Source organism: Pelophylax lessonae (genome assembly GCF_965119305.1).
Source record: "Pelophylax lessonae genome assembly, chromosome: 5".
NCBI lineage: Eukaryota > Metazoa > Chordata > Amphibia > Anura > Ranidae > Pelophylax > Pelophylax lessonae.
Window position 1 is genome coordinate 4,390,145 of NC_138772.1, and position 23,630 is coordinate 4,413,774.

The following is a 23,630-nucleotide window of genomic DNA, read 5'->3' on the forward strand; positions in this document are numbered from 1 at the left end:
ATTTTATATTAATATTATATACTATACATATCATTATAATATTATTGAGACATTCTTTAAGGTTTAGATTTGCAGTCTCTCCTATCTTTAGCTGAAACCCAATCATATAGGAGGAAAAATCACTGTGGGCTTAGAAAAGAAAGTCTCTCAATGTACAGCAACTATAACAGAAGTAAATTAATATTGATATTATTGTTATTATTATTTAATTGTTATTATTATCATTGTTTTTATTAATTATTATTATCATTATTATTAGTTAAATCTAACATCATCCAGAGCCAGCTGTACAATATTTGTATATCTATGTTTTATTAGTATTAATATTATTATTATTATTATTTTATTCCAACATCATTCAGAGACAGCTGTACAAGGGCAGAAGCTATAACCATTGTTAAAATATTATTTATTATCATCATTATTATTATAATTATTATTATCATTATTTATAGCCAACATCTTCCAAAGCCAGCTGTACAAGGGCAAAAGCTATAACTATTGTTAGCATATTATTATATATTATTATATCTATTTTATATTATTATTAATATTATTTAAATTCAACATCATCCAGAGCCAGCGGTACAAAGGCAGAAGCTATAACTATTGTTAAAATATTTATAATTATTATTTAAAGCCAACATTATCCAGAGCCAGCTGTACAAGAGCAGAAGCTATAACTATTGTTAGAATAATATTTTATATTATTATATCTATTTTATATTATTATTAATATTATTTAAATCCAACATCATCCAGAGCCAGCTGTACAAGGACAGAAGCTACAGCTACTGTTAAAATATTACATATTATTATTAATAATATTTTTTTTTAATTATTATTATTATTATTTAAAGCCAACATCATCCAGATCCAGCTGTACAAGGGCAGAAGCTATAACTATTGTTACAATATTATTATATATTATTATATCTATTTTATATTATTATTAATATTATTTAAATCCAACATCCTCCAGAGCCAGCTGTACAAGGGCATACGCTATAACTATTGTTAGAATATTATTTATTATTATAATTATTACTATTATTATTATTTAAAGCTAACATCATCCAGATCCAGCGGTACAAGGGCAGAAGCTATAACTATTGTTAAAATATTATTTATTATTATTATTATTATTATTTAAAGCCAACATTATCCAGAGCCAGCTGTACAAGGGCAGAAGCTATAACTATTATAAAAATATTATTTATCATTATTAGTGTTAGTATTATTAATTATTATTATATTTTATTATTATTATTATTTAAATCCAACATCATCCAGAGCCAGCTGTACAAGGGCATAAGCTATAACTATTGTTAGAATATTACTTATTATTATTATTATTATTATTATTACTATTATTATTATTATTATTATTATTATTATTATTATTATTATTATTATTATTATTTTACAAGGGCAGAAGCTATAACTATTGTTAGAATGTTACTTATTATTATTATTATTTTACAAGGGCAGAAGCTATAAATATTGTTAGAATGTTACTTATCATTATTATTATTATTATTATTATTTTTATTATTATTTTTATTATTAAAAGCCAACATCATCCACAGCCTGCTGTACAAGGGCAGAAGCTATAACTATTATTAAAATATTATATTATTACTAGTATTATTAATATTTGTTATGATGATAATAATTGTTATTAATAGTAATAATATTATTATTAGTAGTAGTAATATTCTTGTTATTTTTAGCAGTAGTATGTATTATTTTTATTATCGATAATCATAATATTAATGATAATAATAATAAAAATAATAATAATAATAATAATAATAATAATAATAATAGTAATAGTATTATTCATTTAATATTAGTAGTAGTAATATTAATTATTATTATTATTATTATTATTATTATCATTCAGGATTAATGCATATATTTTTTTCCTTTTAAAATAATTTACATTACTGAATATATTTAATTCATTTTTTCTTTTTTCTGCAGGTCGGTCTGAGTGTTAAAGATCTTTTCAGGCTGATTGAAGATTTCATCGATGTCATCGGATTCAGAATGAAAGATTTTAAAGACTCGTACCAAGTGACAGACAACGTGGGTAAGTGACACGGCGCAGAATGAGACGACCCCTCCCCCAGGGGGGGTCACCTTTTCCTCCTTTGTTTCGGTATTTATTCGGAGGGCATTCTGTGCATTTTAAATACTGCTAATTAATACTGTAAAATATGTTTATAGAATTCATAGAACACTTTCCACAATCAGTCTGACTGAGGAAACCTGCTGAGGTCCTAACATGTTTCATGTCCTGGGGGCTGGGAAGGAAAGTGTTTTTGCCAGCTTACTGGAGGAGGAGGGAGCGGAGAGGGTCTCTCGGAGATGCTCATTACAAGTCAATGCAGGTCATGTTGAAGTCACATCAAAGTAGTGCAGGAGCCTTTTTCTGTGTCGGAGCGACTTGAGTCGCAGCGATTAGGACAGCCCCATTGCCGTTAACCAGTTGCCAACCAGCCGCTGTACACACAGTATCTCACAGAAGTAAGTACACCCCTCACATTTGTGTAAATATTTTATTCTATTTTTTCATGTGACAACACTGAAGAAATGACACTTTGCTACAATGTAAAGTAGTGAGTGTACAGCTTGTATAACAGTGTAAATTTACTGTCCCCTCAAAATAACTCAACACACAGCCATTAATGTCTAAACCGCTGGCAACAAAAGTCAGTACACCCCTAAGTGACAATGTCCAAATTGGGCCCAATTAGCCATTTTCCCTCCCCGGTATCATGTGACTCATTAGTGTTACAAGGTCTCAGGTGTGAATGGGGAGCAGGTGTGTTACATTTGGTGTTATCGCTCTCACTCTCTCATACTGGTCACTGGAAGTTCAACATGGCACCTCATGGCAAAGAACTCTCTGAGGATCTGAAAAAAAAAGAATTGTTGCTCTACATAAAGATGGCCTAGGCTATAAGAAGATTGCCAAGACCCTGAAACTGAGTTGCAGTGGGGTGGCCAAGACCATACAGCGGTTTAACAGGACAGGTTCCACTCAGAACAGGCCTCACCATGGTCCACCAAAGTAGTTGAGTGCACATGCTCAGCGTCATACCCAGAGGTTGTATTTGGGAAATAGACGTATGAGTGCTGCCAGCATTGCTGCAGAGGTTGAAGGGGTGGGGGTCAGCCTGTCAGTGCTCAGACCATACGCCGCACACTGCATCAAATTGGTCTGCATGGCTGTCGTTCCAGAAGGAAGCCTCTTCTAAAGATGATGCACAAGAAAGCCTGCAAACAGTTTGCTGAAGACAAGCAGACTAAGGACATGGATTACTGGAACCATCTCCTGTGGTCTGATGAGACCAAGATAAACTTATTTGGTTCAGATGGTGTCAGGCGTGTGTGGGGGCAACCAGGTGAGGAGTACAAAGACAAGTGTGTCTTCCTACAGTCAAGCATGGTGGTGGGAGTGTCATGGTCTGGGGCTGCATGAGTGCTGCCAACACTGGGGAGCTACAGTTCATTGAGGGAACCATGAATGCCAACATGTACTGTGACATACTGAAGCAGAGCATGATCCCCTCCCTTCAGAGACTGGGCCGCAGGGCAGTATTCCAACATAACGACCCCAAACACCTCCAAGATGACCACTGCCTTGCTAAAGAAGCTGAGGGTAAAGGTGATGGACTGGCCAAGCATGTTTTCAGACCTAAACCCTATTGAGCATCTGTGGGGCATCCTCAAACAGAAGGTGGAGGAGAGCAAGGTCTCTAACATCCACCAGCTCTGTGATGTCATCATGGAGGAGGGGAAGAGGACTCCAGTGCCAACTGTGAAGCTCTGGTGACCTCCATGCCCAAGAGGGTTAAGGCAGTGCTGGAAAATAATGGTGGCCACACAAAATATTGACACTTTGGGCCCAATTTGGACATTGTCACTTAGGGGTGTACTCACTTTTGTTGCCAGCGGTTTAGACATTAATGGCTGTGTGTTGAGTTATTTTGAGGGGACAGTAAATTTACACTGTTATACAAGCTGTACACTCACTACTTTACATTGTAGCAAAGTCTCATTTCTTCAGTGTTGTCACATGAAAAGATAGAATAAAATATTTATAAAAATGTTAGGGGTGTACTGACTTTTGTCAGATCCTGTATACTGCAGCAGGTTGTCAGGTTCCCGCGAAACGGTGTAACTGTACGGCGCTTCGGGGGGCCGCGAGTGGGGTCATGCATGGCAGCGCCCATTCACTACAGGGGAAGCTGATCTGCGGGGCCATCGGCCGCGAACGCTCCCCGTGGAGCCCCCCCACACACACACACAGTTAGAAAGCACCCCCTAGGGACACATTTAACCCTTTGCTTGCCCCTGGTTTAACCCCTTCCCTGCCAGTGTCATTAGTACAGTGACAGTGCATATTTTTAGTGGAGATATCGGGATGACGGGTGCAGCTGCCGCCATCATTCAGATATCTTCTTCTGCCGGCGATTCCTTGCACCATAAGAACAATCATCGCTGCAGTTCAGCCGCTTGAGCGTTTTTACAGGCTGTAAAAGGACGTCCCCTCCCGCCTGCTCTGGTGCTTCTACCGGCTCGCCCGTGCAATCGGCGCGCTGGAGAAGAAATCCACCGGCGGCAGAAGTTCACCATAGAGAATACTGGTGGCCAGATGGTCCCCAGCAGTCTCTATGACCTTCGGAGGCTGGCATGACGTTATGACGTCACATCCAGCCTGGCAGATTTAAACACTGCCGTGTGTTCAGCTGGAAAGGCCGAGATCTTTTTTTTTTTTTAATCTCTGGCTTTTGGGCCTGGAGGAGAAATCTCTCCATAAAGAGGACCTGTCAGCCCAATCCTAATACAAGGGATGTTTACATTTGTTGTAACAGGAATAAAAGTAAGTAAAAAAGTAAAAGTAAAACAAAAAAATAATAATAATTAAAGGGAAAGTTTAAAATTAAAAATAAAATAAACAATAATAATAAAAAAATGTAAAGAGGCCCATCCTCACGTGCAAAACAAATGTATTAGGAATAAAAGCGAGTAAAAAAATAAAAGAAAAAAAAATATTAATTAAAGGGAAAGTTTAAAATTAATAAATAAACAATAATAATAATAATAAAAAAAAAAAGTAAAGCAGCCCGTCCCCACGTGCTCGTGTGCAGAAGCGAATGCATGTAATAGGAATAAAAGTTAGTAAAAAAGTAAAAGTAAAAAAATAAAATAATTAAAGGGAAAGTTTAAAAATAAATAATAATAATAAAAAAAGTAAAGCGGCCCGTCCCCAGTAAGTAAAAAAAAAATAAATAATTAAAGGGAAAGTTTAAAATTAAAAATAAAATAAACAATAAAAAAAAACAAAAAAACAAGTAAAGCGTCCCATCCCCATATGCTTGCATGCAGAAGGGAACGCATGTAAGAGGAATAAAAGTGGAAAAAAAAGTAAAAAAATAAATAAAGGGAAAGTTTACAAATAAAAATAAACAATAATAATAAAAAAAAAGTAAAGTGGCCCATCCCCACGTGCTCGGGTGCAGAAGCGAACGCATGTAATAGGAATAAAAGTGAGTAAAAAAGTAAAAGTAAAAAAATAATAATAATTAAAGGGAAAGTTTAAAATTTAAAATAAAATAAACAATAATAAAAATAAAAAAGTAAAGAGGCCCATCCTCACGTGCAGAAAGAATGTAATAGGAATAAAAGCGAGTAAAAAAGTAAAAGAAAAAAAATATTAATTAAAGGGAAAGTATAAAAATTAATAAATAAACAATAATAATAATAAAAAAAAGTAAAGCGGCCCGTCCCCACCTGCTCGTGTGCAGAAGTGAACGCATGTAATAGGAATAAAAGTGAGTAAAAAAGTAAAAGTAAAAATAAATAAATAAAATTAAAGGGAAAGTTTAAAATTAAAAATAAAATAAACAATAAAAAAAAAAAAAAGTAAAGCAGTCCGTCCCCACATGCTCGCATGCAGAAGGGAACGCATGTAAGAGGAATAAAAGTGAGTAAAAAAGTAAAAAAAAAATAAAATAAGGGGAACGTTTACAAATAAAAATAAACAATAATAATAAAAAAAAGTAAAGCAGCCCATCCCCACGTGCTCGTGTGCAGAAGCGAATGCATGTAATAGGAATAAAAGCTAGTAAAAAATGAAAAGTAAAAAAATAAAATAATTAAAGGGAAAGTTTAAAAATAAATAATAATAATAAAAAAAAGTTAAGCGGCCCGTCCGCAGTAAGTAAAAAAAAAATAATTAAAGGAAAAGTTTAAAATTAAAAATAAAATAAACAATAAAAAAAAACAAGTAAAGTGTCCCATCCCCATATGTTTGCATGCAGAAGGGAACACATGTAAGAGAAATAAAAGTGAGTAAAAAATTAAAAAAATAAATAAAGGGAAAGTTTACAAATAAAAATAAACAATAATAATAAAAAAAAAAAAAGTAAAGTGGCCCATCCCCACGTGCTAGCGTGCAGAAGCGAACGCATGTAATAGGAATAAAAGTGAGTAAAAAAGTAAAAGTAAAAAAAAAATAATAATTAAAGGGAAAGTTTAAAATTTAAAATAAAATAAACAATAATAATAATAATAAAAAAAAAAAAGTAAAGAGGCCCATCCTCACATGCAGAAAGAATGTAATAGGAATAAAAGCGAGTAAAAAGGTAAAAGAAAAAAAATATTAATTAAAGGGAAAGTATAAAATTAATAAATAAACAATAATAATAATAAAAAAAAGTAAAGCGGCCCGTCCCCACCTGCTCGTGTGCAGAATCAAACGCATGTAATAGGAATAAAAGTGAGTAAAAAGTAAAAGTAAAAAAAATAAAAAATAATTAAAGGGAAAGTTTAAAAATAAATAATAATAATAAAAAAAAGTAAAGCAGCCCGTCCCCACATGCTCGCGTGCAGAAGCGAACGGATGTAATAAGAATAAAAGTGAGTAAAAAAGTAAAAAAAAAATAAAATAAGGGGAACGTTTACAAATAAAAATAAACAATAATAATAAAAAAAAGTAAAGCAGCCCGTCCCCACATGCTCGTGTGCAGAAGCGAATGCATGTAATAGGAATGAAAGCTAGTAAAAAATGAAAAGTAAAAAAATAAAATAATTAAAGTGAAAGTTTAAAAATAAATAATAATAATAAAAAAAAGTTAAGCGGCCCGTCCGCAGTAAGTAGAAAAAAAAAATTAAAGGGAAAGTTTAAAATTAAAAATAAAATAAACAATAAAAAAAAAAACAAGTAAAGTGTCCCATCCCCATATGTTTGCATGCAGAAGGGAACGCATGTAAGAGAAATAAAAGTGAGTAAAAAGTAAAAGTAAAAGGGAAAGTATAAAATTAATAAATAAACAATAATAATAATAAAAAAAAGTAAAGCGGCCCGTCCCCACCTGCTCGTGTGCAGAATCAAACGCATGTAATAGGAATAAAAGTGAGTAAAAAGTAAAAGTAAAAAAAATAAAAAATAATTAAAGGGAAAGTTTAAAAATAAATAATAATAATAAAAAAAGTAAAGCAGCCCGTCCCCACATGCTCGCGTGCAGAAGCGAACGGATGTAATAAGAATAAAAGTGAACAAAAAAGTAAAAGTAAAAAAATAATAATAATAATTAAAGGGAAAGTTTAAAATAAAAAAAAATAAAAAATAAAGCAGCCCGTCCCCACGTGCTCGTGTCCAGAAGCAAACGCATACGTACATTGCGCCCGCATCTGTAAACGGCATTCATGCCACACGTGTGAGGTATCACCGCAATCGTTAGAGAGAGAGCAATAATTCTAGTGCAGGACCTCCTCTGTGACTATAAACTGGTAACCTGTAAATCATTTTTACAAAAAAAAAAAAAAAAGTACCGAAGTTTGGCGGCATTCCACGAGTGTGCGCAATTTTAAAGTTTGACATGTTAGGTATCTATTTACTCGGCGTAACATCATCTTTCACATTCTACAAAAAAAAATTGGGCTAACTTCAGTGATTTGTTTTTTAATTCATGAAATTGTTTTTTTCCCCAAAAAAATGCGTTTAAAAAATTGCTGCGGAAATACAGGACAACATAAAAAGTTGCAATGACCGCCATTTTATTCCCTAGGGCCTCTTCTAAAAAAAAAAAAAAACATATATAATGTTTGGGGGCTCTGAGTAATTTTCTAGCAAAAAATGATGATTTTTCCATGTAGGAGAGGAGTCCCCAGTATGGAAGTGGTTATTGCCGGTTGTATGGTGTATGTGGCAGCACAGTGGGGGGGGGGGGGTCTCGTCCCGCACTGTCACATGTATGCATTTGGCCAGTGTTGCTCTGTTGGGCTTAATGGATTCCCCCAGCACTGTGACCGCACTGTCACTGACTGCTCCCAATCGTCTAGAATTTATCAGGAGGCGGTAGGCTGGGCTCCTGCTCACATGATCACTGTGACAGCCAATCACCAGGATCAGGAAGCCCATGTACCGCCCTCAGGCGCTATGATTTATTATAGAATCAGCAGCAAGGGGTTAAATGGAATGAAAGGGTATGCAAACCCTAAAACAAAAATATAATATAATAATATATTGCAGATTACTGCTCCTGTGGTGGCTGCTTTAGTTTTTCTTTTATTTTTTGTCCTGGCTTTTATTACATTTATCTTAATCTGATGATCCTCCCGGTTTTAAGATGACAACGCTCACTCACTGTACTGTATCTATGGAGGGGCAGCGTTGTCACCCCAGAAGAGCATTACACAGTACACCCCCCCCCCCCCATCTCCATAACACAGGTGGAGAACAACTGGGAAAAATCTACAGCGCATCCGGAAAGTATTCACAGCGCTTCACTTCTTCCACACTTTGTTATATCACAGCCTTATTCCAAAATGGATTCAATTCATTATTTTCCTCAAAATTCTACAAACATTCCCTCATAATGACAACGTGAGAGAAGTTTGTTTGCAATCTTAAAAAATAAAAAATTAAAATTACAATAATTAAATTAAAATAAAAAATAAAAAATCCCATGTACATAAGTATTCACACCCTTTTCCATGACACTCAGAATTGAGCTCAGGTGCATCCTGTTTCCACTGATCATCCTTGAGATGTTTCTACAACATGATTGGAGTCCACCTGTGGTAAATTCAGTTGATTGGACATGATTTGGAAAGGCACACACCTGTCTATAGAAGGTCCCACAGGTAACAGTGCATGTCAGAGCACAAACCAAGCCATGAAGTCAAAAGAAATGAATTGTAGACCTCAGAGACAGGATTGTATGGAGGCACAGATCGGGGGAAGGGTATAGAAATGTTTCTGCAGCATTGAAGGTCCCAATGAGTGGCCTCCATCATCCGTAAATGGAAGAAGTTTGGAACCCCCAGGACTCTTCCTAGAGTGTGCCGCCCGGCCAAACTGAGTGATCGGGGGAGAGGGGCCTTAGTAAGGGAGGTTATTTATATATATATATATATATATATATATAGATAGATAGATAGATAGATAGATAGATAGATAGATAGATAGATAGATAGATAGATAGATAGATATTGATTATATATTTTTTTTCATTTTTTATTTATCTATCTATCTATCTATCTATCTATCTATCTATCTATCTATCTATCTATCTATCTATCTATCTATCTATCTATCTATCTATCTATCTATATATATATATATATATATATATATATATATATATATATATTGATATATATATATATTTTTTGTTCTTCTTTTTTATTATTTTTATTTTATCTTTTTTTATTTTATTTTTTTTCATATATATATATATATAGAGAGAGAGAGAGAGATTTATATTGATATATATTGATATATATATATATATATATATATATAGATATATATATATATATCTATATATATATATATATATATATATATATATATATATATATATATATATATTTGTTTTTTTCTTCTTTTTCATTTTATTGTATTTTTTGTATCTATATATATATATATTTTTTTTTTTTCTTCTTTTTTTTTTTATTATTTTATTTATTTATTTTTATTTTTATTTTTTTGTTTGTTTTTTTTCTTGCTTTTTCTATTACTAAGCTCTGGGAAAAATTCCCTTGAGAAGTGAACAGCCTATTTGCCTTTAGTAAATCAGCCCCAATGAGTGCAGTGAACCCAACAACATTGCTGGGAATGCCTATTATTTGCCGTCAGTTTCTGTATCATGATTACAGGAGCCAGGGGTTAAGTCCCAGAAGTATTATTGGGAAAGGAATATTTTTTTTTAGCAATTGTTAGGCAATTTTAGAACAGAATAAAGCACAGAGATCATTTATTAGTATAAACAGTCAGAGAATCTCATGCGTTCTCTTCCATTTGTCAGGACAAGCAGAGTGTGGTCGGTGTGGTTGTGTTGGGTTATCTTGTTGCGCAGAGCGTTCCTCCTCCATCCCTCCATTCAGCCACTAGGTTGCAGTGGCTGCTTGTCGGCTGCTTATGTATTCTGGATATCCCCCGCGCCGGCAGCCTGCTCAGCAGTTCTGTGTAATGGAGATGACTGCATTCATATACTCATCTACACCGACCTCTGCCTGCTGCTCCACAGATGTGTCCCAATCATCCCTATTGTGTGACAATGTTGTCATCGTGATTTTCCTTTATGAGAATAAAATGGGTAATAAAATCCCGCACAGAGGTCTGTCCTATCACAAAGATTCCACATTGAACGGTCCACTACAGCTATTGACAGGCTACGATCACATAAGGCTTCCATTGAAGCCTTTGAGGACCCAAAACATGGCTTATTGCCCCCAAAAAATCACCTGTACAGGTGTTGAAAGAGCCATGTAGAAAGTAAAGGATCTCCTCTTGTCAAGCATTGAGCAGGTGCTTAGATTGCAAAGGTGTGAACTGGGAATAAAGCAAAATTAGAAGACCCTACGCAGGGGTCTGTATTTGTCTTTTCACCAGGATCCCACACACAAGGGTCCTGTACAGTTATTAATGAGTTGGTAAGGGGGCTAAGCAGGGAAACACCTTACCATCATCTGACCATCACACCTACCTATATGGCCAAACGTATGAGATCATCTGATTATCACACATACCTATATGGCCAAAAGTATGAGGTCACCAGACCATCAAACCTACTATATGGCCAAAAGTGTGAGGTCACCTAACCATCACACCTACCTATATGGCCAAAGGTTTGAGGTCAACTACCCATAACACCTACCTATAGGGCCAAAAGTATGAGGCCATCTAACCATCACACCTACTGATATGGCCAAAAGTATGAGGTCATCTGACCATCACACCTAACTATATGGCCAAAAGTATGAGGTCATCTGACTATCATACCTATTTAGATGGCTAAATGTTGGAGGTCACCGACCAGACCTTTAAAACTACTATATGGCCAAAAGTATGAGGCCACCTAATTATCACACCTACCTATATGGTCAAAAGTATGAGGTCATCTACTCATTACGCCTACCTATATGGCCAAAACTATGAGGTTATCTGACCAACACACCTATCTATATGGCTAAAAGTTTGAGGTCACAGACCAGACCTTCAAAACTACTATATGGGCAAAAGTATGAGGCCACCTAATCATCACACCTACCTACATTACCAAAAGTATAAGGTCATCTACCCATTACGCCTACCTATATGGCCAAAAGTATGAGATCATCTGACAAACACACCTATCTATATGGCTAAAAGTTTGAGGTTCCCGACCAGATCATCAAAACTACTATATGACCAAAACTATGAGGTCATCTACTCATTACGCCAATCTATATGGCCAAAGGTATGAGGTCATCTGACCAACACACCTACCTATATGGCAAAAAGAATGATGTCACCTGACCCACACCTGCCTATATTGCCAAACATGAACCCATGATGTATTAACCATGAACCATGAGGTCACCAACCAGACCATCAAAACTACTATATGGCCAAAAGTATGAGGCCACCTAATCATCACACCTACCTATATGGTCAAAAGTATGAGGTCCTCTACCCATTACACCTACCTATATGGCCAAAACTATGAGGTCATCTGACCAACACACCTATCTATATGGCTAAAAGTTTGAGGTCACCGACCAGACCATCAAAACTACTATATGGCCAAATGTATGAGGCCACCTTATCGTCACACCTACTGAAATGGCCAAAAGTATGAGGTGATCTGACCATTACACCCACCTATATGGCCAAAAGTATGAGGTCACCTAACCATCACACCTACCTACTGTATATGGCCAAAACTATGAGGTCATCTACTCATTACGCCTACCTATATAGCCAAAAGTATGAGGTCATCTGGCTATCACACCTATTTATATGGCTAAAAGTTTGAGGTCACCGACCAGACTATCAAAACTACTATATGGGCAAAAGTATGGGGCCACCTAATCATCACAGCTACCAATATGACCAAAAGTATAAGGTCATCTACCCATTACGCCTACCTATATGGCCAAAAGTATGAGATCATCTAACCAACACACTTATCTATATGCCTAAAAGTTTGAGGTCACCGCCCAGACCATCAAAACTACTATATGGCCAAAGGTATGAGGCCACCTTATCGTCACACCTACTGATATGGCCAAAAGTATGAGGTGATCTGACCATTACACCTACCTATATGGCCAAAAGTATGAGGTCACCTAACCATCACACCTACCTACTGTATATGGCCAAAACTATGAGGTCATCTACTCATTACACCTACCTATATGGCCAAAGGTATGAGGTCATCTGACCCTCATACCTACCTATATGGCCAAAAGAATGACGTCACCTGACCCTCACACCTGCCTATATTGCCAAACAGATGAAGACACTTGAGCATCACACCCACTATATGGCCAAAAGTACAAGGTCACATGACCGCAGATATACCTATAAGGCCGAAGCTCTATATTAATGTCCATGGTTTTGGAATGGAATGTCCAGCAAACTCATATAGGTGTGATGGCCCGGTGCCCCCAAATATTTGGCCATATAGTGTATATATAAAACAATAACCTTATTTCAAACAAACACACAAATTTGACCTGCTACCCTTCTGTTCACCACCTCTCTGCTCAATGCTTTATAAAAGATCATACTCTTACTGTGGAATGTCTTCCCTGTGCTTTGCTTCTCCCGTAAAGCTTCCTGCTAAGCCCCCAGTGCCTGCAACATGAAACACTGACAGTATTATGCAGAATTCTCCACCAACAAGCTGATGTATGTTTGGGAGAGAATATATAGATTTCAGGCTGTTTTAACTAGCAGTATACAATATATATTTAAGTGTAGCTGAAAGAAATGTTATACTTCAGCAAGGTCAGGAAGCTCTGTGAGATGCCTACTGAAAGGTGTCCAAATCTGAACAAAAACTCTGTTAAATATTCAAACAGGATGCATGCTGAAAGTTCCCCAACCTGACGGCCATTTTTCTTTTTTCTTGTACAGTATTGAGCATCTACAAGCGCCAGGCGACCAATCCCAGCGACATCAGCTTCCCAATGAAGGGCTGGCGCGGGTTGGTGGAGTGGGCCAGAAACGCGGAAGATAAAGTCTCCATTTCCAAGAACTTCCTGTCAATGGAGGACGCAGGTAACAAAACCCGGCTCGTAAAGTGGACCTGTCATACAATGTGGAAAGGCTTGGTCTGGTCAGTTAGGGTTTCTCTGTCGCTCATTGACAGACGTAGTCCTCGTTGATTAATAACAACTCGGGTTATACTGCCCTCTACAGGAGTAGGACTAGACAGGAAAGAAAACATTCTGGCCACACCTTAGGGGCAGTCCCCGAGGGTATATCCTCTCACTTCCTGCTACAGCAAATCAGTTTTTTTCTGTCTAGTCAGGAGTAAGGACCTAGATACCTTGCTAGGATCTTCGGTCCTGGCAGGATTTTTTTCTTAGAAAGATTTTTTTTTGACAGCTTTTTTCTCCAGTGTTCCTGTGAGATCTTCAAGCAAGAAAGCTGAACTGGGCGACGGGCTGGATGTTGAGATCCAGTGGTCACCCCAGTTCAGCCTACGAGCGCGTGCAGGACATAGCTCCGCGCTGGGTCGGCCGCGACATAGTCCCACTGGACGGGGACTGACCCTGCGAGTTAAACGTCTCGCTTAAAGAGGTTGTAAACTCGTTTTAAAAAAATTTTTTTTTTTTACAACCTGCAAGAGAAAGACATAATGAGCTAGTATGCATCGCATACTAGCTCATTATGAAATACTTACCTTAGAACGAGCCCCCGCCGTGCCGCTCTCTTACCTGTATGACGGGCGACATGACATGTCGCCCGTCTTCCGGGATCGCGGCATCCGGCCATCTGATTGGCCGGAGCCGCGGTGACGTCACTCCCGCGCACGCGCGCGGGAGCCGACGGTCACGGCATGGGGCTCTGAAGGAACGGCACGATCAGCCGTTCCTTCAGAGCGCATGCGCCAGTGACGTCACTGGCTCCATTAAAGGTAAATATCTCCTAAACGGTGCAAGTTTAGGAGATATTTACAGTACCTATAGGTAAGCCTTAATATAGGCTTACCTATAGGTACAACTTCCTGAGGAGGGTTTACTTCCTCTTTAAACGCCAATGACCATGAGTCACGGCGTCCGTATTGGTCGACAGCCCCCCACCTCGGTGGAGAGGGGTACTGTCAGGAGTTGGCGCCCGCCTGGTTCCGGTATGGTGAGTAGTATGTTCCCCCTTTCCCCCTGACGGGTCTTGTGGTGAACGCGGGCCCCTCTCTGAAATGGTAAGGATGGGTCTCCCCTCTATCCTATAACATGGCACAGATCCCCCTATTTGAGTGTGATTTTTGTGAACAAGAAACCAGGAGGCTTGGTTTGGGAGCTGACAATCTAATGTCATTTCAAAACTGTAAAGATGACTGAAGTCAGTGGCAGTACTAGAATGTTACTGTGGTAGCATAAGGTATCCTACCCTGTCAGAGGTGTTCACAGGGCGATGTCTATGCATGTATAACTGCAGTCCAGATCGCATTCCTCCAGCAAGGGCAGGCTGCCTTCCGACGGCCCACGGACCGCATGCGGCCCGCCAGGGTCCGGTACCGCCGGCCAGGCCGATCACCATCCAGGGTGAAGTTTGGGGGGCCGATGCACTCCCGCAGGCCGCTAGGCCGAATACAGCATCCCGCAGGCCGCTGCTAAGCCGCCGCTATCCTAACAGGCCGCCGCCATTGTCTTGCAGAGCACACGAGGCCGCCATATTGGTGTAGCCTCGTGTCTCCAGCATGGGGGCGGCCATGTTTGAGGTGACCAAACACCTAGTGGAGCCAGGGGGAGGCGCCGGAATGTGTGTTAAGGGGCGGAGCCAACTCCTTTACCCAGGAAAAAGGGCCAAAGACTTCCTGTCTGTAACAGGACAGCACTGAGCAAGCTGATGAAAACTTCTGTGCATCAGGGATGAGCCTTGGGGTCTCTCTCTCTCTCTGTGGGGTCCAAAAAGGCAGGTAACACTGAGGGGCGCTGTTGCGACTGGGGGATACAAAAAAAAAAAAAAAAAGTTTTTTACTTTGTCATTTTTTTGTCGCTGGCAAATGTCTTGTATAATCATTGGCCCTGCCGCATAGGTATCCCCACCTGATCCCCTCAAGGTGGCCGCAGGACCCTCCAGTACCCCACTTGTTTTTAATTCATTATCGGCAGTTATGGAGTCTTTGGTATCCCGGGTGGAGGTGGCCTGTCAGGGACGGGGATCAAGAAGCGACCCCCGCCTACCCCTATTTTTTATCTGATACTTCAGATACGGATTCGGAGCTGGTCAATGCAGCTGCAGGTCCCTCTTATGGGGCTGTTGTCTCAGGTAATATCTCCTCAGCAGTGAGGAGAACGTTTCTGCCTCCGCCATAGCACAAGAGTGGTGGATGCACTAGTTGTATCCGTCCGGGAAACCTTTAGTCTTGAGGTTACACCGGCAGAGGTAGCTGAGACTGAAATTCTTTTTTTGTACTTGTTAGCCTACCAAAAAGGGCGAAGGATTTTCCTTTACCCAAATGGGGTCGTTTTGAAACGAACCCCTGTTATTTCCTAACGCATGGCTAGGCGCTATCCGTTTGAGGAATCCCTCTTTAAAGGATAGACGGTACCACCTGCTGTCTTGCCACAGACTGTTAGGATAAAGAGGACCTCGTAACCAACGAGGACCTTCCCTTTCTGCTCATAAAGAGTTTGTTCATTCTGCGAGGGCGGGCGATAAGGCGAAACCCTCCAAAGCCCCTTCAGAGGGTTTTTCAAAGGGCGCTGGTCGGCTAAACAAAAAGTCCGGCTCAGCCAAGCCTGAAGAATACAGCCTGATTGTCCCCTACCCATCTCTGGGGTGGGGGGATGTCTTCACCGGTTTCCGGATCCATGGCTTGCCAGAACCCCGGACTAAGGGGTTCGCGAGGTCATACGGTCAGGATACAGGATCGAGTTTCGATCACTTCCACCGGTACGATTCTTCCCTTCTAACATTGAACGGTTTCAGGGGTTCTATTCGAACCTGTTCACAATGCCCAGGAAAGAGGGCAAGGTGCGTCCAATTCTGGACTTGGGGAAAGATGGAGTCCATCCGAACAGTGGTGGCCTCCCTGCATCAGGGGGAGTTCCTGGCGTCCATAGACATTTAGGATGCCTATCCTTATATCCCCATCATCGCAGGACATCAGGAGACTGAACTATCTGGGCCTAATGTTGGATACATCCTGGGCAAGAAAGTTTCTCCTTTGCGGAGAAACTCCAGAAGGTTCAGTCAACGATTCGGATGTTGCTGTCCGTCAATTGGCTGGGACTGATGGTGGCCTTCTTAGAGGCAGTACCGTATACCCAGTCTCATACCCGAATTCTCCTGAAGGAGATTTTTTTCTAATGGAATCAGAATTCTGATTTCCTGGACAATCGGATCCGGTTGAGCGAGCGGACCAGGAAGTCTCTGATGCTCAACCAGGGGAAGTCATTCCTTCCGATAGCATCCAGGTTACCAATAGGGTATCGGAACTGAGAGCGATCAGATTTTGTCTGATTTACTGGACCGAGCAGCTCTAGAGCAGCCCGATTCGGATCCAATCGCACTATGCCACGGTCGTGACTTATGTCAAGAAAGGGGCACTTAGAGTGTCCTGGTGGCCATCGAAACGACTAGCATCTTTCATTGGACGGAACAGTTTGTTCCGGATCTCCCCGCAGTGTTCACTCCGGGGGTGGGAAATCGGCAGGCAGATTATTTCAGCCATCAGATTCTGGATCAAGGGGTATGGCCTCTTCATCCAGAGGGTTTTCACTAGCTGTCCCTTCATTGGGGCACCCCGGATGTGGATCTGTTGGCACCTTGGCTCAACAGGAAGGTGCGGAGGTTTGTAGCTCGCACCCGCGATCCTCTAGCGGACGCAGCAGAAACGCTGATCGCCCCGTGGGGGCAGTATCAGCTACGGCATGCCTTCCATCCTCTCAAGTTACTGCGGGAACTTCTTCACAGGATAGAGGTGGAGGGAATTCCAGTTATTCTGGAAATTCCGGACTGACCTCGTCGAGCCTGGTACGCCGACTTGGTGAGGCTAGTCGCGGACGCTTCTTGGAGACTTCCTCTCAGGGAGGATTTGCGGTCTCAGGGACCGATCTTCCATCTTGCTTTACAATCGCTGGCTTAATGGCCTGGCCATTGAGACCCAGGTACTGAAGGACAAGGGAGTGTCAGCTTCAGTTATTCCTACCTCTAGTTAAAGCAAGGAAAGCGACTTCCAGCACATGGAAGTCTTATATTGCGTGGTGTGAATCTTTTGGATTTCCCCCTCATACCTATTCGGTGACCCGAATCTTGGTCTGTCTGCAACAAGGGGTTGAGCAGAAACTGTCCTTGAGCACTATCAAGGGTCAGGTTTCAGCGTTAGCAATCTGCTTTCAGAAACCTTTGGCTAATCATTCCTTGGTGCGGAATTTCATCCAGGGGGTGCGACATCTGGCTCCGCCAGTGCGCGCACCCTTACCGCCTGGGATCTTAATTTAGTGTGGTCGGTTCTTCAGAAACTTCTCTTTGAAGATATTAGGGAGATTCCCTTGCTTACATTATCCCAGAAGGTGGCCTTCTTGGTGGCCATTACTTCTGCACGCAGGGTGTCAGAACTGGCCGCATTATCTTGACGTTCCCCATATCTGGTGGTTTATAGGGATAAGGTGGTTCTTCTTGCAAATCCATCCTTCCTTCCTAAGTGGTTTTCAGAGTTTTCATCTGAATAAAAATATTGTGTTACCTTCCCCGTGTCCTAAGACTAGCCATCCTTGGGAGTTTGCATTACACTCCTTGGATGGGGTTCAGAAGGATACACTTGACTACTACGAACTTGTTTCGTAAGACGGACTCACTTTTTGTGATCACGGATAGCCCTTGAAGGGGGTTGCCTGTGTCTGCCGCGACCATATCTAGATGGACCAGTCAGACGGAGGTACAGGCTTATTCTATTAAGGGTCGGAATCCTCCGTTCCCTGTTAAGGCGCACTCTACTCGGGCGCCTAGTGTCTCCTGGGTCTTCCGCCATCAGGCGTCAGCGATCCAGGTTTTCAAGGCGATGACTTGATCGTCGGTTCATACCTTTACAACATTTTATAAAGTTGATGTGATGGCATCGTCAGATGCCTCTTTTGGCCACAAGGTTCTGCAGGCCGCAATCTGAGGAGACTGTTGGTCTACCTCAAGGGTTTGTTGGGTGTTTCACTTAGGTCTCATCTTTTTGCTTGATGAGTCCTTGATGCTTCTGGTTGGCTCCGGTTGGGCCTTCTGGATTTTGATTTCTGTTATCCCACCCCTCATTTGTGGTACTGCTTTGGGACGTCCCGAGTTGTTATTAATCAACGAGGACTACGTCTGTCAATGAGCGACAGAGAAAAATGGATTTTTGTAAAATCTTACCGTAAAATCCTTTTCTCTTAAGCTCATTGACAGACGTAGTACCCGCCCCTCTGTTTTTGAGTTGGGTTGGGTTAAATTCTCTAAACACTGCTTTGTGACATAACTGATTTGCTGTAGCAGGAAGTGAGAGGATATACCCTCTGGGACTGCCCCTAGGGTGTGGCCAGAACGTTTTCTTTCCTGTCTAGTCCTACTCCTGTAGAGGGCAGTATAACCCGAGTTGTTATTAATCAACGAGGACTACGTCTGTCAATGAGCTTAAGAGAAAAGGATTTTACGGTAAGATTTTACAAAAATCCATTTTTACACCTACTTTAACCGTAAGACGTAAGATCTCACCCTCGGAAATTGATATTATTTGTATAATTATTATTTTTGCATGCGATTAGCGCAATGCATTAATACAATCATTCATTCAATGAGAGTAATCTCATCAAATCAAATACTGCAAACCAAAGATCCTCTGGTGAGCTCTTGATTGAAATTGGTTCCACCACCGCTCTCATTTGGCCTTGTCGGAATTTTGTCATTCACTTCTGATCACTTAGCCAAATATCCACATGTGTGTTGGAGAATTGATCCTAATATTGATTGATCGTCTATATTTTTCTAACCAGTAGATTGTATTAGCAAACACTATAGTGATATTTGGTGAGAATCAATATTTTAATCAATGATGAATCGCTTGGTTGTGGTCGCTCGTACCTAGATCAATCTTGAATTGCTATGTGTTTGGCCAACCTTGGTCTTCATCGACTAAAACAGTTGATTGTGGTTTGTTGTTATGGGTTCACCACGGATAGGTGGTGCTGGTGCAACTGAGGTGCAGTGTCACCTTGGTCTTCACCAGAGCACCCCCCAAAAGGATGATGGCCAATGGGCTCCTCTGCTGTCAGATGCCACCACCAGCGGTGGAAATGGTAGGCAAGCAGGAGAGTCAGGTTCAGGCGGAGGTTGAGGCAGGCGGCAGACAAGGATAGTCAGGTTTTTAGCTGAAGGTCAAGACAGGTAAGGATAGTTAGTTTTCAGGAAGAGGTTGAAGCAGGCGGCAGTTAAGGATATTTGGCTTTCAGAAAGAGGTCAAGGCAGGTGGCAGACATAGATTGTCAAATTTCAAGGCAGAGGATGTGGCAGTAAAGATAGTCAGTTTTTAGGAAGAGGTTGAAGCCGACATCAGATATGGATAGTCTGTTTTCAGGCAGAGGTCGAGGCAGGTGGCAGGAAAGGATATTTACCTTAAACAGGGCTCCAGGCAGACAGCAAGCAAGGGTTTTAAGGAAACGTTGAGGCAGGCAGCAGGAAAGGAAAGTCAATTTTCCAGGCAGGGGTCGAGGCAGGTGGCAGGTAAGGATAGTTAGTTTTCAGGAAGAGGTTGAAGCAGGCAGCAGGCAAGGATATTTGGTTTTCAGAAAGAGGTCAAGGCAGGTGGCAGACATAGATTGTCAAATTTCAAGGCAGAGGATGTGGCAGCAAAGATAGTCAGTTTTTAGAAAGAGGTTGAAGCCGACATCAGATATGGATAGTCTGTTTTCAGGCAGAGGTCGAGGCAGGTGGCAGGAAAGGATATTTACCTTAAACAGGGCTCCAGGCAGACAGCAAGCAAGGGTTTTAAGGAAACGTTGAGGCAGGCAGCAGGAAAGGAAAGTCAATTTTCCAGGCAGGGGTCGAGGCAGGTGGCAGGTAAGGATAGTTAGTTTTCAGGCAAAGGTTGAAGCAAGTGGCAGGCAAGGCTAATCAGTTTCTAGGCAGAGGTCAAGACAGGCGGCAGCAAGGATAGTCAGTTTTCAGACAGAGGTCGAAGTCAGGCAAGGATAGTTAGTTTTTAGGCAGGAGTTGAAGCAGACGGCAAGCAAGGATTGTCAGTTTTCAGGAAGAGGTCGAAACAGGTAGCAGGCAAGGATAGTCAATGTTCAGGCAGAGGTTGAGGCAGGCAGCAGGCAAGGATAGTCAGTTTTGAGGCAGATGCTAAAGCAAGAAGCAGGCAAGAAAAGTCAGTTTTCACGCAGGGGTCAAGGAAGGTGGCAGGAAAGGATAATCTGTTTTCAGAAAGAGGTTGAAGCAGGTAACTAACAAGGATAATCAGTGTTTAGGCAGGGGCCTAGGCAGACAGCAGGCAAGAATAGCTGGTTTTCAAGCAGAGGTCAAATCAGGCAAAGATATTAAACCTTCCAGGCAGAGGTTGAGGCAGATGACAGGCAAGAACAGTCGGTCTCCAGGCAGAGGTCTACAACAGGAACAGGAGACTCAGGCAGAGTCAGTCAATCCAAATCAGCAACAAAAATGGCAAAACTTAAACTAAGCACTTTCTCAGGGTAGCTGTCGTAAAATCACAGCCATAAGGGAAGGGCTTTAAATACTCCCCCTGACATATTAGAAAAAGAAGAAAAAAAAAGCCTAGAGCACCTGGTATTCCCAGGCGGTCACTCATCCTAATACTAACCGACCTGACCCTGCTTGGTCTCTGAGATCAGACACATTCAGAGTGATGTGGCCATAGCCAGCTGCTCCTTCATTGGTGTCAATGGGAGCAATAGTGCTCCATCATTGGTGTCAGTGGGAAGAATAGTACCCTATCATTGGTGTCAGTGGAAGGAATAGTGTCCCATCATTGGAGTCAGTGGGAGGAATAGTGTCCCATCATTGGTGTCAGTGGGAGGAATAGTGTCCCATCATTGGTGTCAGTGTGAGGAATAGTGCCCCATCATTGGTGTCAGTGTGAGGAATAGTGCCCCTTCATTGGTGTCAGTGGGAGGAATAGTGCCCCATCATTGGTATCAGTGGGAGAAATAGTGCCCCATCATTGGTGTCAGTGGGGGGAATAGTACTCCATCATTGGTGTCAGTGGGGGGAATAGTACCCCATCATTGGTGTCAGTGGGAGGAATAGTGCCCCATCATTGGTATCAGTGGGAGAAATAGTGCCCCATCATTGGTGTCAGTGGGGGGAATAGTACCCCATCATTGGTGTCAGTGGGAGGAATAGTGCCCCATCATTGGTGTCAGTGTGAGGAATAGTGCCCCTTCATTGGTGTCAGTGGGAGGAATAGTGCCCCATCATTGGTATCAGTGGGAGAAATATTGCCCCATCATTGGTGTCAGTGGGGGGAATAGTACCCCATCATTGGTGTCAGTGGGAGGAATAGTGCCCCATCATTGGTGTCAGTGGAAGGAATAGTGCCCCATCATTGGTGTCAGTGGGAGGAATAGTGACCCATCATTGGTGTCAGTGGGAGGAATAGTGTCCCATCATTGATGTTAGTGGGAGGAATAGTGCCCCATCATTGGTATCAGTGGAAGGAAAAGTGTCCCATCATTGATATCAGTGGGAGGAATAGTGCCCCATCATTGGTGTCAGTGGGAGGAATAGTGCCCCATTATTGGTGTCAGTGGGAGGAATAGTGTCCCATCATTGGTGTTAGTGGGAAGAATAGTGTCCCATCATTGGTGTCAGTGGAAGGAATTGTGCTCCATCATTGGTATCAGTTCGAGGAATACTACCCCACCATTGGTGTCAATGGGAGGAATAGTGCCCCATCATTGGTGTCAGTGGGAGGAATAGTGCCCCGTCATTGATGTTAGTGGGAGGAATAGTGCCCCATCATTGGTGTCAGTGGGAGGAATAGAGCGCCGTCATTGATGTTAGTGGGAGGAATAGTGCCCCATCATTGGTGTCAGTGGGAGGAATAGTGCCTCATCATTGGTTTCAGTGGGAGGAATAGTGCCTCATCATTGGTGTCAGTGGGGGGGGATAGTGTCCCATCATTGGTATCAGTGGGAGGAATAGTGTCCCATCATTGGTGTTAGTGGGAGGAATAGTGCCCCATCATTGGTTTCAGTGGGAGGAATAGTGCCCCATCATTGGTGTCAGTGGGAGGAATAGTGTCCCATCATTGGTGTCAGTGGGAGGAATAGTGTCCCATCATTGGTGTTAGTGGGAGGAATAGTGCCCCATCATTGGTTTCAGTGGGAGGAATAGTGCCTCATCATTGGTGTCAGTGGGGGGGGGATAGTGTCCCATCATTGGTATCAATGGGAGGAATAATGTCCCATCATTGGTGTCAGTGGGAGGAATAGTGCCCCATCATTGGTGTTAGTGGGAGGAATAGTGCCCCGAGGGCCAGATAAAAGCAAGCAAAGGGTCGCACCTGGCCGCCGGGTCGCAGTTTGAAGACTGGCCTAGAGGGAGAATTTCTGGTGTTACATCTGAAATAGTCATGAAAACTCGTTAAATTTGACAGTTGGACGGAGAATGACTACTAACTAAACATTATAATAATAACACAAAATGCGAACTCTCCTACTCCACGGCACGGCTCCCATTTCCGCCCCGACAAGTCAGAATATTTCCATTTGCGGGTAATTCATCGGAATCGGCGCTCTCCTGGAAATGTGTCGCTGGCAGCGCAGACGTGGCGTGTTTTTAGGAAAATGAGCTTTTAGGGATTGAACCATGTGTGGGTGAGGATGGGGGGGGGGGGGACAAGAAGGCAGACGGGACTGGAAAGGTCGTCATTAGTCCTGTGACGGGAAGGCAATGTCGCGGCCCATTACTTCCACTTTCACCGCTGTTAGTTCAGATTTTCTGCCTGCGAAATGCCAGCTGCACCCACCCGCTGATCTCATAATGTCTCCCGTTCTGGTGCCTAATGCTCCGTGCGCCAGCAGTGCAAAGCGGGCCATCTAGCGAGGGGTTAAACGGGAATTTGCACGCCGAAAGCAAAACTACGGCAAGGCTCGCTTTGTGCAAAATGGCCGACGCTTTCCTT

The 23,630-nt window shown here is 41.6% G+C and overlaps 1 protein-coding gene across 4 annotated transcripts in view; it reads left to right on the forward strand.

The window, feature by feature from the left end:
• Positions 1-23,630, forward strand: part of ADGRB1 (adhesion G protein-coupled receptor B1) — a 912,987-nt gene that overhangs the window by 515,108 nt on the left and 374,249 nt on the right. For all 4 annotated transcript variants that reach the window (XM_082259420.1, XM_082259422.1, XM_082259423.1 and 1 more), the window contains 2 exons: positions 1,987-2,095; positions 13,427-13,570. In XM_082259420.1, the coding sequence (XP_082115546.1) occupies positions 1,987-2,095; positions 13,427-13,570 (253 nt within the window). The remainder of the gene's footprint in view (positions 1-1,986; positions 2,096-13,426; positions 13,571-23,630) is intronic.